This window comes from Eucalyptus grandis, chromosome 1, assembly GCF_016545825.1.
Source record: "Eucalyptus grandis isolate ANBG69807.140 chromosome 1, ASM1654582v1, whole genome shotgun sequence".
NCBI classification, from domain to species: Eukaryota; Viridiplantae; Streptophyta; class Magnoliopsida; order Myrtales; family Myrtaceae; genus Eucalyptus; species Eucalyptus grandis.
In genome coordinates, this window is record NC_052612.1 from 30,930,820 (window position 1) to 30,944,498 (window position 13,679).

Below are 13,679 nucleotides of genomic sequence, written 5' to 3' on the forward strand. Positions count from 1 at the left end.
AAAGCGGAATGGTTATCAAATACACTCTAAAGCTTTCTTCATTTTATTAATTACAATAGGATTGAATATTGAAAGCTAATTCCATGTTGTTTATGAACCACTCGACTTTTGGCCTATTATCTACTTTTTGCATGATATTCTACTCGATTGCGTCTTCCCGTTCAATCACAATAGAGAAAAAGAAAATAAGTTCGAGTTCAATTGTAACGTCATTGTCTTTTCTACAATCGTCGAATGAACTTGTAAACAGAATTAGCACTCAATTTCATCAAAAACCCACGTACATAGAAATATAATAAAGTCAATCTTCACTTCTTTACAGAAAAATTGGAAGTAACAAAGATTTATAAACCTTACAACTTGAATATGTAAAGAAAATGAATTTTAATCAATATTTTGACCAATGACTGATCAAAATCCGGCGTGGTCCCTGTCGCATCATAAATATCACATGCTTGTCGAAAACCCATGTATTATTTAATGAATAACATTACAGTTTGTCCATGCAGAACAACAGATCTCGAAAAAAATTTAAAGAAAAGGGAACCTAACCACATTATATAATTATGAACTGCCTCATGTCTTATATTAGCCCGTGTTATTTATTGATAGTGGGAATGGGAAGGCCTTTTTTTTTCCATTTAATTTTATTTCATTTTTTTTTTCGTTGCATGAGGAATAAATAGAAGAAAATAAAAAAAAGAAAGAAACACAGCAAATGTCAGAAGACAGGGAATTAAATAGGAGAGGAATCCAAGTAGCTTCAAACCGACCATGCACTTTGGGGCCCACAACGTGTCGCATGAAATTTAGTGAAGCAGGAGCCAGTGGGTCCCGCGGCTTTCCTTTGGTTTTTTGTCCTCGACGCCCAGCCACGATGGATGTCCAATTTAAGATTTTTTTGGGAAGGACAAAGATATTATTATTAAATGGCGCTGTTCATTATATATGTAAAGAATTAATTATTGAGAATATTACAATATATGGATTTTAATGAGACTGAGAATTAAATTGTTCTTGCCAGGCTACACCGTTTGCTGTGGATTTCTTCTCGTGTATCGGTCTATAAAATGATAGACATAATAATAGATTATTAATTGGAGAGATTCTTGTTCGAGAATAAGATTTATTATGCCTTACCAACTCTTCAACATGACTACATACAAAAAGTTGTGAGATGTATATCTCTAGCCAATTCTCATAATTGCGACGTTTGTTAAGAAGAAGAAAATAGGCTGATGTAGCTTAGTGTTAAGGATAAAATATGTACCGCTATCTTATCTCAATATGATTAGCTTATCAAAATAATTCCACTCTATTGGAGAATTAATTACACATCAATATTGCCACACATGACAGGTAATGCGCTTTCAACCAATAAAATAATTGAAGTATAGTATGGTGCATTTGAGTAGGGGATGCATATCTATTGTTCTATTGTGGATCCATCTATTGTATCCATTTTGAGATCGTGACAAGTGTCTACTCAATTCTAATTTGCATCATACTTAATTCAAATCCCCCTAGCCACTTCTAAGTCTAATCTTTGTGCCTCCCCTAACCATTGCCATCAATGAATCTGCAACCATAAATAGGACAACCAATTGTTGTGCATCCAAGCTATTTAGGGCATGTTTGGTAACGTGTCAAATTGTGCTTAATTCTATTCTTTTGTTCCACTAAACAAAAAAAAAAAGGAACAAAAATCATTTTGGTAACTTTTTTATTCTCGAAAAGAAATTTATTCTTATGAATATATTTGGAATAGAATCAAAAAGTTACCAAAAAAAAAAAAAAAAATTACTTCTTTGTTCCTCTAAACAAGTCAAGAATCAAACTTTCTTTATTTCCATTTCCAAAAACCGAACAAGGAAGAATTCAGATCAAATAAAAATTTTGAAAATTTTCTTCAACGCAGTTTATAACCGAGCCCAAGACGAAAAGAATAAAAAAAAAATCTATTGGAATAAAAGAAATAAGTAAAAAAGTTCCTTCACGGTCATACAAATTAATAAACGATTTGGAACAACAGGAGGGAGAAAACGAAGAAATTGTGGCAGAGGATCATTAGATTCGTTCCCAGAAAAACCAAACATGTACTAATTTTTATTGATAACGAGCAAAATACTAATGCTAATAGCAAAAATACTAATAATCTTGATCAACCAAATCATTTTCTTTTTTTCTCTTTTATTTTAATTTTTCCTTTTCTTCTCCTCCTCCTTCTTCTTCCTTTAACCGATTACATGCCTTGACCATGGTCGATAAGAAGAAGAAGAAAAGGAAAAAAAGAAAAATATAATAAAATTATTAAAAATTAAAGAAATTTTAAGTCACAAAAAGAATTTAAGGATCAAATGCTTTCAAATACTCAAAAACTCATCTAGATAACAGAATTAGAAAAAATTATTTATGAGCAAAAATTATTCCCGAGAATGGAATAATTACCAAACGCACTCTTAATCACCTTCCATAGTCTTTTTATTTGCTCTACCTCCCCGTGCATCCAAGTTGAGGCTGACTCCTCGCCTTTCCTTTCCTTTTTATTTTCTTTTAAGCTCACAGTTGTTTCTCATATTGACAGCTAGTTCTTCATTGGTAAAATCTCGACCTCATCCTTGAGACTTGAAGCCATGGACAAGCCATGGTCGTCGCTAGATTTAAAGCAGTATCGTCTTTGGCCCGGGAAGAGCTTGACATCGCACCAAGCTCAGCCAACAGCAACAGCAACAGCAATGAGCACAGACAGAGAGTTTCAGAAACAGAGGGAAAAATACAGAGGGACAAGATTGCAAGGACAAAAGTAGGAAAATGGAACTTACCCTTTGGGCATTACTGCAACGATAAGGTGACAAGGAAAAACAGAGGTTGCGGTAACTCGGGCAGCAGAGATGACACGATTGTCGAAGAGACAAGGGAGGATTAGATTTTTGATTTTCATCTAGTACAGATGAAACTATAGCGAACCCCATATATTGTCATCTCGTGCTCGTGGATAGGCTGAGGGGACTATAATTGGGGACTGTGGATTTGCACCCGATGGGGGTGGGTAGTGCAATTTCAACTGACCAATGAAATATCAGTAAAAAGGCGTGGTGCGATTGAGTAGTTCAAATCAATAATCAATTGGCACTCGAATCATATACACGATTGATAGGTTAGATTATGGGTCCCCCGTGCAAAGGTAATGGCATTTGCGCCCCTCATTTAGCACCATGCGTATGGTGTGCAATGTGTCATTGATTAGACAAGCAGAGCAAATCTTGCTGGGAATCAATTAATTTTAATAGGGCACATTGCCTATTGGAAGAAGGGCATTGTGACGTTGATTGCAGAATGCAACACCTCGAGCACACATGACCCATGCTGCATAAGCTAACACAATAGACTATGAAATTCCACCCTCCCCTCTAACGCATTCATCCCAACTAGGCCTAGCTTCGAATTTAAAAGCTGATTGGAACTTCGAGATCGACGCGAAGCGACGAGTTAGTCTATTAATTTGTGTCAATCTTCTTATGCAAAAACCTAACATATCTCAATTTTCTTCGCGCTTATCCCAAATCAAACATATACATTTGAGTATATGACGATCTAGTTCACTATTTGTTCGTCTTAAGAATATTCTTGCCTTTGGAGATGTTTTGGGGGAAATCCTTTGGGAACATGCAATGGATTTTAGGCAAAAAAGGGGTTTTTTTTTTTTTTTTTCTAAATGTAAATAATGTTTGGCAAAGTGTTAAAAAGATGTTAGAATGTAACTTTAACTTAAATATCATTTGGAAAGGAAAAAAAAAACATTTGATAAAGAATTTTTTCTTGTTTTACTGGTGGAACTCAAGTGGCCGGCGAGCCAAATCGGTGGTAGGTGGCTAGATCTAGTCCCGCTAGCCTTGCTAGCCACTCGCTGATGACTAAGGCCTTCATCCGCAACATTAGGATTTTCAAGAACACATCCATTTTTATGAAACTATAAAAAGGGTAAAGCCGAAAAGTAAAAAAAAGTCTATTCGCATCCTCAAAAATACTCAAACCTCAAAGTAACTCTCGACCTACTTTAACCTAAAAGCCTTTGAAAATGTAATTGCATCTCCCCCAGAGCTATAAAAAAGAATTTGTCAGATGGTCAAATCTCCACATCAGGAGGGATAGGCATATGCCAAGAGCAAAAAATAAACGAGTGTAGAGTAGAAATAGAGTAACCAATAAAAAAAAAAAAAAAAAAAAAACTTCGGAGCTGAGAAGTGCAGCCATTATGGAATTTGAGCATCAAACGCCGGCTATGGCGCGTGGGGGAGAGCAGGAGAGGGGAAACTAGTACATGGAGGGATTGACACGTCGCAGTCCGGGTGCTGAGAATGGGGTGAAAGTTCAGGATCCTGACTGCGACTCCCGCCTTCCCCAAAAGAGGCCCACCACCTAACCGCGCGTGGACCCAGTCGCCGACGCCCCATCCTTTTCTCTTTTGTGGGGGCCAAAAGTGGGACAACGATAATTGAGCCAATCTTGAATCTTTAGTTGATTAATGAAATGTAAGCAGCAACTACAAAGAAAGAAAGACACCTCATCTGAAAATTTAAAAATATTTTCCTTCTTTTTTTGTTTTGGCTTTTGAGAAATGCTAAGATATGCTCAGACAAATCTTACCGATTTTTTAAAGTTCTTTTTTATAATTGAGTGTTGAAATAAGGGTGACTCGCGTTAGGTATGATTGGCTTATCTGAGCATCCAATATGGAGTAGGCACATTATTAGTCAGCTTTATTTATCATATACGAGTTAGCTTGCTTGTCAAGAATTGTTATAGGGTAAGTTATTTTTGGCTTTTGTTTTTTAAACTTTTTTACTGCATCATTTGAAATTTAGCTTTACAAATTTACCAAAGATAATAAACATTGAAATTGTTTAACATAAATAAACCCATTTTTTTCTGTCCTCGTGTACTGGCCTTCCTTATTTTTCTTATTTTAATATTCGCCTGTTAATATACTCTTAAATAAAATCTAAAAAAAAACGGTTTTTTGTGATTAATGCCTACCTTTCTCAAGGAAAGAAATATATATTATATTTTTGGTAATTTGAAGACAACTATTGTCGCCTTTGAGTGTTTAAGAGATTATACCAATTATTGACATTAAAAATATAAATGTATCTCAGTCACTATTATTATAAAACTGAATATTCGTGCCTGGGGACAAAAAAATCTAGAAAGCATCCCCTCAAAAGTTTCCGATGCAAACATTGCCAGTTCAGTTTGCGGTGGATTGAGGGTCAAATTGAGTCGCCTTAAAGCATGAGAGGATGCCAGACAGCTGACAAGAAATGCTCTGTTTTCTTCTTTTTTTCCCTTTTTTCTCTTCCCACTTTTTCAGGAGACAATAAACAAATCTGGACAGTATTTAAAAATGGGGGAAAAAGGAATAAAAAAAAGAAAAAGGTGGTGCTGGAGGAGATAAATAATGTGGGAGAGGGGGGCGCTTCAACATTCTGAGTTGGACATCTGCAGCAGAAAAGGGAAAAAAACAAGGAAAGAGGGAGGATGTGAGTTGGCCTGTGGATTGATCTTGGGTTGCTCTTTAAACCCTCTTCCCCTTCTTGCATCATATCATCTTCCCCCGAGTTGTCGCAATTAAGATGTACACTTAAGAATCTACTGTGAGGGCATTCATCTCTCTTCCTTTTGGAAGCAACAGGAAAGTGGTCACACTTTAGAGAGAGAGAGAGAGAGAGAGAGAGAGGGGGGGACTGGGGAGGGAGCTCTTGTCAGACCATGAAAAGCTAAAAAAGCATATATAGGGGAGTGGGTAGGGAGGATTTTATGCGGATTGAGAGCTCATCAGCAAAAGGGCACGAGTGAAATCTAGTAAAGATTGTACTTTTGCCGGAAAGGTACGATTTTTATGCCTGTGAAGAAGGAGATCATGGAGGACATAGTGGAGGAGGAGGGCGAGAACGGCGGGAACGGCGGAGAGGAAGTGCTGGGCTCGAGCTTGACCATGGAGAAGGTGGCTGCCGCGAAGCAGTACATAGAGAACCATTACAGGACCCAGATGAAGAACATTCAAGAACGGAAAGAAAGGTAATGCTCGAGAAAGGAGGGAAACAAGCGTGATAGTTCGTAGGTTCTTCTTTTCTTGGTTGATGCTCTGTTCGGTTGCGGGGAGAATGTATAAAATAAACGAGGGTAGCTGGAAAAGTCGAAAATCTTGGATTATGATTTTGCTCGGGTGAAGAATTGAGTTGAGGAAAGTTCGTGTACAGCGAGTCTACCGTGTATCTCTAACTTGGAAAACAGTTGACGGAATTAGATTCAGTTCGTTTGATTCATTGTTTTGGTTATGATCTGTTTGGTTGTTGAGAAAATGTAGGAAACTGGAGGAAACCCAGTTTGAGTACTCGATTTTTTGGGCTTAAATGAATTGTCTTGATGGTTCGATCTTTAAAGCTCTTACCGATTTTGGTTTAGTTTAGGGTATGCCCAGATGCGCAGGATGAATAATTATTATCTTATAGGAACTTAAGAAAGACTTATTTTTTTCCTCTACTGATGATATCATGGGTTGTCAGGTTAATCATATTATTTTGCCAAATCTTTAGGTCTGCTTTTTATCACTGCTACTGGACCTGTCTAGTGAAAGTGGAGAGCATTCGATTTGTGTTTGTGCAGCTTATTGAGGCGTCTTTTGAGAAGATTTTTGGTAAAGAGAAAATGGTCTATTTGAGTTTCTCGTAGAATAGCTCCCTTTTTTCTTTTCTTTTGTCAGTCATGTTCATAATCGTAATCAAAGCATCTCTATCCTTATCCTTTTTCCGTACTTTGCGTGAGACTCAAAGTCTGCATCGTTAGGCATGAGTTCGTGGTGTGATGCGCGAGTGGATGTCATCAGTTTTCGGTCGTCGATCTCAAGTATCCTTTCGGGGGATTAACCTGTGCTATTATGAGTGGGATCATTACATGTTGGGGGAATCCTGATTCAAGATGCATAAAAAGTGCCTAATTTACATGTTTATATGGCAGGAGATGGGTGTTGGAAAGAAAATTAGCTTGTTCAGATGTTCCCAAGGAAGTGCAAATCAATCTGATAAAAGATTTGGAGCGGAAAGAGACAGAATATATGCGACTCAAAAGGAACAAAATCTGCGTGGATGATTTTGAGCTTTGGCAATAATTGGAAGGAGCTTTCGGCGAGGTAAGATAAGTCAATCAATGAATATTTATCTGCATCTTTATCCTTCTTTGAATGTCTCCTCATGCATTGGGAGCTGAACCATGTTTTGTGTACTTTCTCGATTTCAGGTGCGATTATGTCGGGAGAAGAAGTCTGGCAATATATATGCAATGAAGAAGTTAAAGAAATCCGAAATGCTTAAGAGGGGGCAGGTGAGATGAGACATTTTAACTGTTGATGTAAGTGTGGTATGGCTTACTGTTCTACTGTTAATGATTTGTTTGCATGAGCTACTTAAGTATAATACGGTTTATACATGTTCGATAATATTCCTGATAAAGTCTTCTGGGCATGTCACTAGCTAAAACTAACATGTGGCCTTGCCTCCAAATGAGTTTCTTAGAATCAAACTGTCTGCTGTTTTATTACTTGTTAAGCACACGTCAAATTCACCACTAGTGGCTGCTCCAGTGGCCGTCCTTCCCACATGGGAAGGGAGAGATGGATGGGGAGTTTTGAGTCCCCAACTTCTCAAGGGGGTTGGGGGTGGGGATGATTAGTTTCAAGTGTGGGGTTTGACTCCTATGCTCTGCAAAAGAAAGAGCAAAAGTTAGAGAGTGAGTTGAGAGTTAGATTAGAACATACACAAAAAGAAAAAAGAAAAAAAAAGCACATGTCAAATTCATTTACTAGGCCTTGGAGCTTTGCGTTGCCACCATGTTTTTGCCACTTTTTCTTTGCTGCAAATGTCACCCATAAAATTGACAGATTTTTAAGGTACCACTGCATATAGAGGCAGCCTGAAGTGAATTTCCATGGGATTAAGTTGCATAATGGATATATAAGCTGCTAGATCCTTATGCTAGTAATTCAATGTCTCTTGTAACATGTCATGACTCACAGACCAGCTAGTGACCATTCCTCACTAAGAATGACTCTGGGTGCATATGGAAATAGGTCAATACTCGTGAGCACGTGAGAAACTGTATTATGTTCTATGCAAGAAGAAGCTTTCGCATTTTGGGAACTGATTCAGAAATTTTTCTTTGAGCTCCTTGTATATTTTAAATTATTTGTGTTTCAATTGTTTGCCTACCCAATGATCTTTTAACTTAGTTTGCATATGTCAATCAGTAGTTTATCAAACTACTATGCTGGAACTTACGCACCTGATTTTTAAAAATGATTGGCCACCTATTTAGCTATCTTTCTGGGTTTGACATCTTTTCTAACATACTGCCTTTGTGACTCTATCATGTCTGTCTGAGGTTCCATTCTTCAAGTTTTTACACTGCTGAAGTACTGATATAATGAAAAAAAAAAAAAAAAAATACTGATATAATGATAATTGTAGGTGGAGCATGTGAGAGCAGAGCGGAACTTGCTGCCGAAGTTGCCAGCCAATTCATTGTAAAACTGTACTACTCATTTCAGGATGCAGAGTACTTATATTTGATTATGGAATATCTGCCTGGTGGAGATATGATGACCTTGCTTATTAGGGAAGACACATTATCCGAAGACGTGGCCAGATTTTACATAGCTCAAAGTGTTCTGGCAATAGAATCCATTCATAAACATAACTACGTGCACAGGTTAGAAAACAGAGACAACATCATAAATTGAATTGCACTTCCACAGTTTGAGAGCTGTCTGGTTTGAGTTTGAAGGGTTATCTTTTCTCACTTGTTCACATTTTTTTTTGTTTTAGAGATATCAAACCTGACAACCTTCTCCTCGACAAAAATGGTCACATGAAGCTCTCTGATTTTGGCCTTTGCAAGCCCTCTTGATTGTACAACTTTATCTGCTATTCATGAAAATAAGATGATGGAAGATGAAGAATTGGCAGAGCCAATGGATGTTGATCATTGTTCAACTGGTACAAACTACGGAGGAGCTGGAGGAGCCCTCATGAACAGCTTCAGCATTGGCAGATGAACAGGAGGACTTTGGTAGGGATATTACCTTGAATATTCATTTTTTTGAATGTAAGGTATCCCCTTAAAATTTGACAGCATGCAACTTTGAAAATCTATTTCTTTTTCTTTCATTTTCATATGTGTGTTTCTTCTAATTATTGACCAATTGCAAGTCAGATCATGGTTCCAGGGAAAACCAATGGTAATGTTCATATTATTGACCTGTATAGAACGTTTACAGAACATATTGGCAAAGGCGGAATAAGTTCCAATCACCTAGGTGCGCATGATAAAATTTCTACTTCCCATTTCTTGTTTTCTGTTCCCCAGAACAGTTTTGGAACAGAAATCTGTTTAGTAACGCAATTTTAATTTTTCTATTTCTGGAATAGAAATCTATTCCAGAAATAGATTTGAAGAATAAATCATAAGCTAAAAATTTTAACTTCTCAATTTCTATTTCAGAAATTGGCCAGAAATCAATTTATGTTCCAGAAATCAATTTCTCTATTCTAGAAATTTTGTTATGCGCACCCCTAGAGTGATGCTTTTCCATTTTGGTCCTTAAGAACATGAATAATAATTAACCATTCTCTTAAACCATCTTGCTTTTATTTTCCCTACTGCTTTTGTTCAGAAGAAACAGAAGTGTTTTCTTGTAAACTTGATGTTTCATGCTTTTCAAATCAATTCATTAGAAGTAATGCAGTTACTGTGTTCCTGAGGACGCATGTACGCACATGCACACACAGAGGTTTGATCTAGACTTTTCATGAAAATTGTCATGAAAACTCTAATGCTTTTTACCATCTTGTTTTGAAGGCTTTTTCAACAGTTGGAACACCAGATTATATTGCTCCAGAGGTACTACTGAAGAAAGGATATGGCATGGAGTGCGACTGGTAAGTATTGTGCTCATCCATCGCTGGGCCTTTTTTTTTTTTTAAATGAAGTTTCATTATGACATGAATGTTGACTTCATATTGTTGTCATGTCACAATAGTTAATTTTTATATCTCTGCATTTGTTCTTCCGCAATACATTCACTTTCAGGTAACCAGGTTATATTCCAAATTATGACTTGCACATGCCAAGGGTTTCTTGTCTCTTAATTATGTTTCCAGTCAGATTAATTGTTTCTTGATAAATGTGGAATTTCATTGCATCCTTCCTCGTTCCATTTGTGTTTTGATATCTGGTCCCTATTTATTTAACCTTTCTTGGGTTTCAGGTGGTCACTTGGAGCAATTATGTATGAAATGCTTGTTGGATATCCACCTTTCTACTCAGATGATCCACTAACTACATGCAGAAAGGTAATTTTTTGCGATACTGAGCTTCTATCATTTGGCTATCTGATGTTTAGATACTTGTATGATACTTGCTAGTCTTTCATCATTCCCTTGCAAAAGAAGGATCAGGTGAGAAATACTGGGTTAATTAGTTGTTAATAACCAACTCATGATATCTAAAACCTTCTCTATCGTGAATTTGTAATGCTCACATTCACTTATGTGGAACATCAAGGAGGGAAAGTGAGGAGGTGGCCCCAAAAAAAGGAGGGAATGCTAGGACAGATTTTTTTACACATTTTGCCAATGTTGTCAGATTGTTAATTGGAGAAATCAATTGAAATTTCCGGAAGATGCAAGATTGTCCCCTGCAGCAAAGGATCTCATTTGTCGGTTGCTTTGTGATGCTGAGCATAGGCTAGGTTCTGGAGGAGCAGAGCAAATCAAAGTAATTATCTGAATTGATCAGTCTTTTGGTTTGTCACTTACTCTCTAAGCAAGTTTCATTGTACTAGGCTCATCCTTGGTTCAGCTCTGTCCAGTGGGATAAACTTTATGAAATGGAGGCAGCATTCAAACCAGAGGTCAATGGAGAGCTTGACACTCAGAACTTCATGAAATTGTGAAGTAAAGACTGAACTGTTTCTTTTAATGTCACCGAGAGTACTTTCAGCTTAAGATAACTCCTGTTTGGTAATTTATGAAGACTACCGGCAGAATTACCTTGTTGCATTTTATTTAATTTTATTAGTGCTGCTAAACTGCTAAACTCCTTCCACGTTTTCAGCATTTTCTTTTCCAAGTTTCATTATTATCGATTATTAGAGATTTCTTTACTACATCTGTTTTATAAGTCATTATATTCTATAATAATTACTTGCTTTTTGGATGTTGAATTAGTTGGATCCTCCAACATCTTCAAGAAGTGGATCAGGACCCTCCCGAAAGGTTTGACTGCTTAAACAAACACCTTTTTGTGTTATTTTTATGACCCTCTGCAGTCTTGCCTGTAGTTATTTCCATCTCCTGAATTTTCTGTTAAACTTGTCTTTCATGAGTTCCAGCTGCTTTTGACACCCAAAGATCTAAGCTTTGTTGGCTATACATACAAGAACTTTGATGCCGTGAAGGGGTTGCGTCGTGCTTTTGGTATGGATTCTTGCTTCTTAGTTCATGTTTCATGTTTGCTCTGATTTGTATTCACATTTAGTAGCCTATCAGGTGGAATGTAGCCAGATACATATGCGATAATATATCCTAAATAACCATGAGCAGCTCCCTAGCGTGAGTAGTTCACCAATAATGGCCAAAGATTCAATAGAGTAGAGTGGAATAAGGAGGCAAAAATCAGGAGGAATGATGAGAAGTGTTTGGTAACATTGTTTTGTTGGTTTAGAGTGCCTACTGAGACATGGGACTGGCTATTCTTTCTATAGTAGGTAAGTCAGTTCTTTGAGGTGCACATAACATTCAGAACGCAGTTTAAACAAGGCATTGCTAAAATATGACATTTAAAGTGAAAATGAGAATGCAATTTCGTGTTTCATCAAGAAGCTCAACTTCAAAAATTAGGGCTTGACCTAAAAAATACTTCCAAACTATAGGATCTGCTTTGGATTCTATATTGGCTTTCTGTTGAGTAGCCTTGGGCAAAATGGAGAAAAGCCAAGTAAGGTTTGAGGTGTTACCCCTTTTATTGTTTGGAAAAAGCTTTAGAGAATAGAAGAGGAACAGCCATCATAACTCATGCTGTTGTGCAACTGTTTGTGCCCATAGTTTTTTTATTTTTGGTCGAAATGCCAATAGTTTAGTTGTTCTTGAAACCCATAAACAATTTACCAGGCTTGAGAAGGTCAGCTATTATTGGTCTAGTTAAGGTGATGGAGCTAATGACTACAGATTTTTATTTATTTCTGAGCACTTCATAGATAGCTACAAGTTTGAGGTATTAACCATGCAGCGAGGGGGGAAGCACAAAGATGCATCATTTTTCGTTTCATTGCATCCAAGGGCATGTATTTATCTTTTTGGTATTATACTGGAGGAAAGGTAATGAGGCTCAATGTGGCAAACATAATTTGTTTACTCTTGCCAAGTAAGGAAGAAGAAAGGCCATTCATTAGGTGTATTTTACTTTTATATGCGGATGTCTATACCACTTTTTGTGAGCTGATTTGTTTGGTTATGCATCATTGGAGGATGTTTGCACTCTGTACAAGTACACTCCTGTATGTATCGGGAATAATGTCAGTTGGGTGTTTTATTGAAGTCGCGTGCTTAAATGGGGTTCTTCATCCAATACCATGATTTCTATTTCCTTTGTTGATTATTGACCTCTTGTCTGTTGCATGTAGGTGATCCTAGGGCTCCACACAGTTCCAAGGTGAGCACCAATGAGACGGAGTGCAAATGCTGGAAGCATCAGGCGATGCCATGTTACCAGGAACCAGCATGATGGCAATTTTCTCACGTGCTGCCGTCGCCTTCGCCTCTTTTAGCTGTGGTAGATGAACCGGTGGGCACTAAGGAGGTTTCATTAGAGAGTTTGTATATTCATTCTAGAACAGAGATGGTGATCAAACATGTGCTGACTGCCCAGGTTGGTAATAGTGACACCCTTGCCTTCTCTAGTGGCAGTTTCTGGTACTTCACTACTAATCATGAACTTACCTATTGAGCGTTGCCCTTCTTTTTGAACATCTGAAGTTGTTGGAAGCATCAATGCTATTAAATTTTCTTTCAATGTTGTCTGCATCGGCTTCATCCCCTAATCTTTTTGCCCCACTGTTTCGGGGGACAAGCGATCGGTGATTGGCCCGTTCGATAGAGGTTGGGTCGAAAGTGCATGGAATTTTCTTTTAAATCCCCTAATCCGATGCCGATGATCCTGCTTCAATCGGATGACGGAACGTGAGCTACCGAGCCTTTCGAAATCAAGCATTGGCATCTGCTTGTCTTGTTTGGTTTCTAAAATTGCTGAGCTAAGGCTGCATCATCTTGACTTCACCAAGGGGTGGTTGGGTCATTGGCTGTGTTGACATTATCTTTTAGACATATAGATTGATGGAATCCTCCAGAAGTGGAGAAAGGGTGCCTGGTTGGTCCCAACTCAAAGCAAAATGCTTTTTTTTTTTTCCTCCTCCTTCCTCAGCACGTGAAGCTCAATTAAAGAACCAGGTTGGCAATCCAAAAGAAAGAGAATGACTTCCTCTGTGGTATCAAAGTCGTGGGCGCCATTGGCCAGTTTACAGAACGTGAATCTGACTTTTTTTTTTTTTTTTTGGTTTGTATTTGGCC

General features: G+C 37.6%; 1 protein-coding gene across 1 annotated transcript; it reads left to right on the forward strand.

Moving 5' to 3' along the window:
* The first annotated feature begins 5,480 nt into the window (after positions 1–5,480).
* Positions 5,481–13,121, forward strand: LOC104437864 (serine/threonine-protein kinase tricornered). Its single transcript, XM_039318280.1, is given in 16 exon segments — positions 5,481–6,078; positions 7,018–7,189; positions 7,297–7,380; positions 8,523–8,550; positions 8,553–8,763; positions 8,880–8,952; positions 8,954–9,056; positions 9,059–9,123; positions 9,913–9,992; positions 10,322–10,406; positions 10,699–10,830; positions 10,898–11,004; positions 11,283–11,358; positions 11,447–11,531; positions 12,737–12,778; positions 12,781–13,121. Coding segments are annotated over 16 exon segments (1,635 nt in total). The 5' UTR covers positions 5,481–5,899; the 3' UTR covers positions 12,894–13,121.
* The last annotated feature ends 558 nt before the right edge of the window (positions 13,122–13,679 follow it).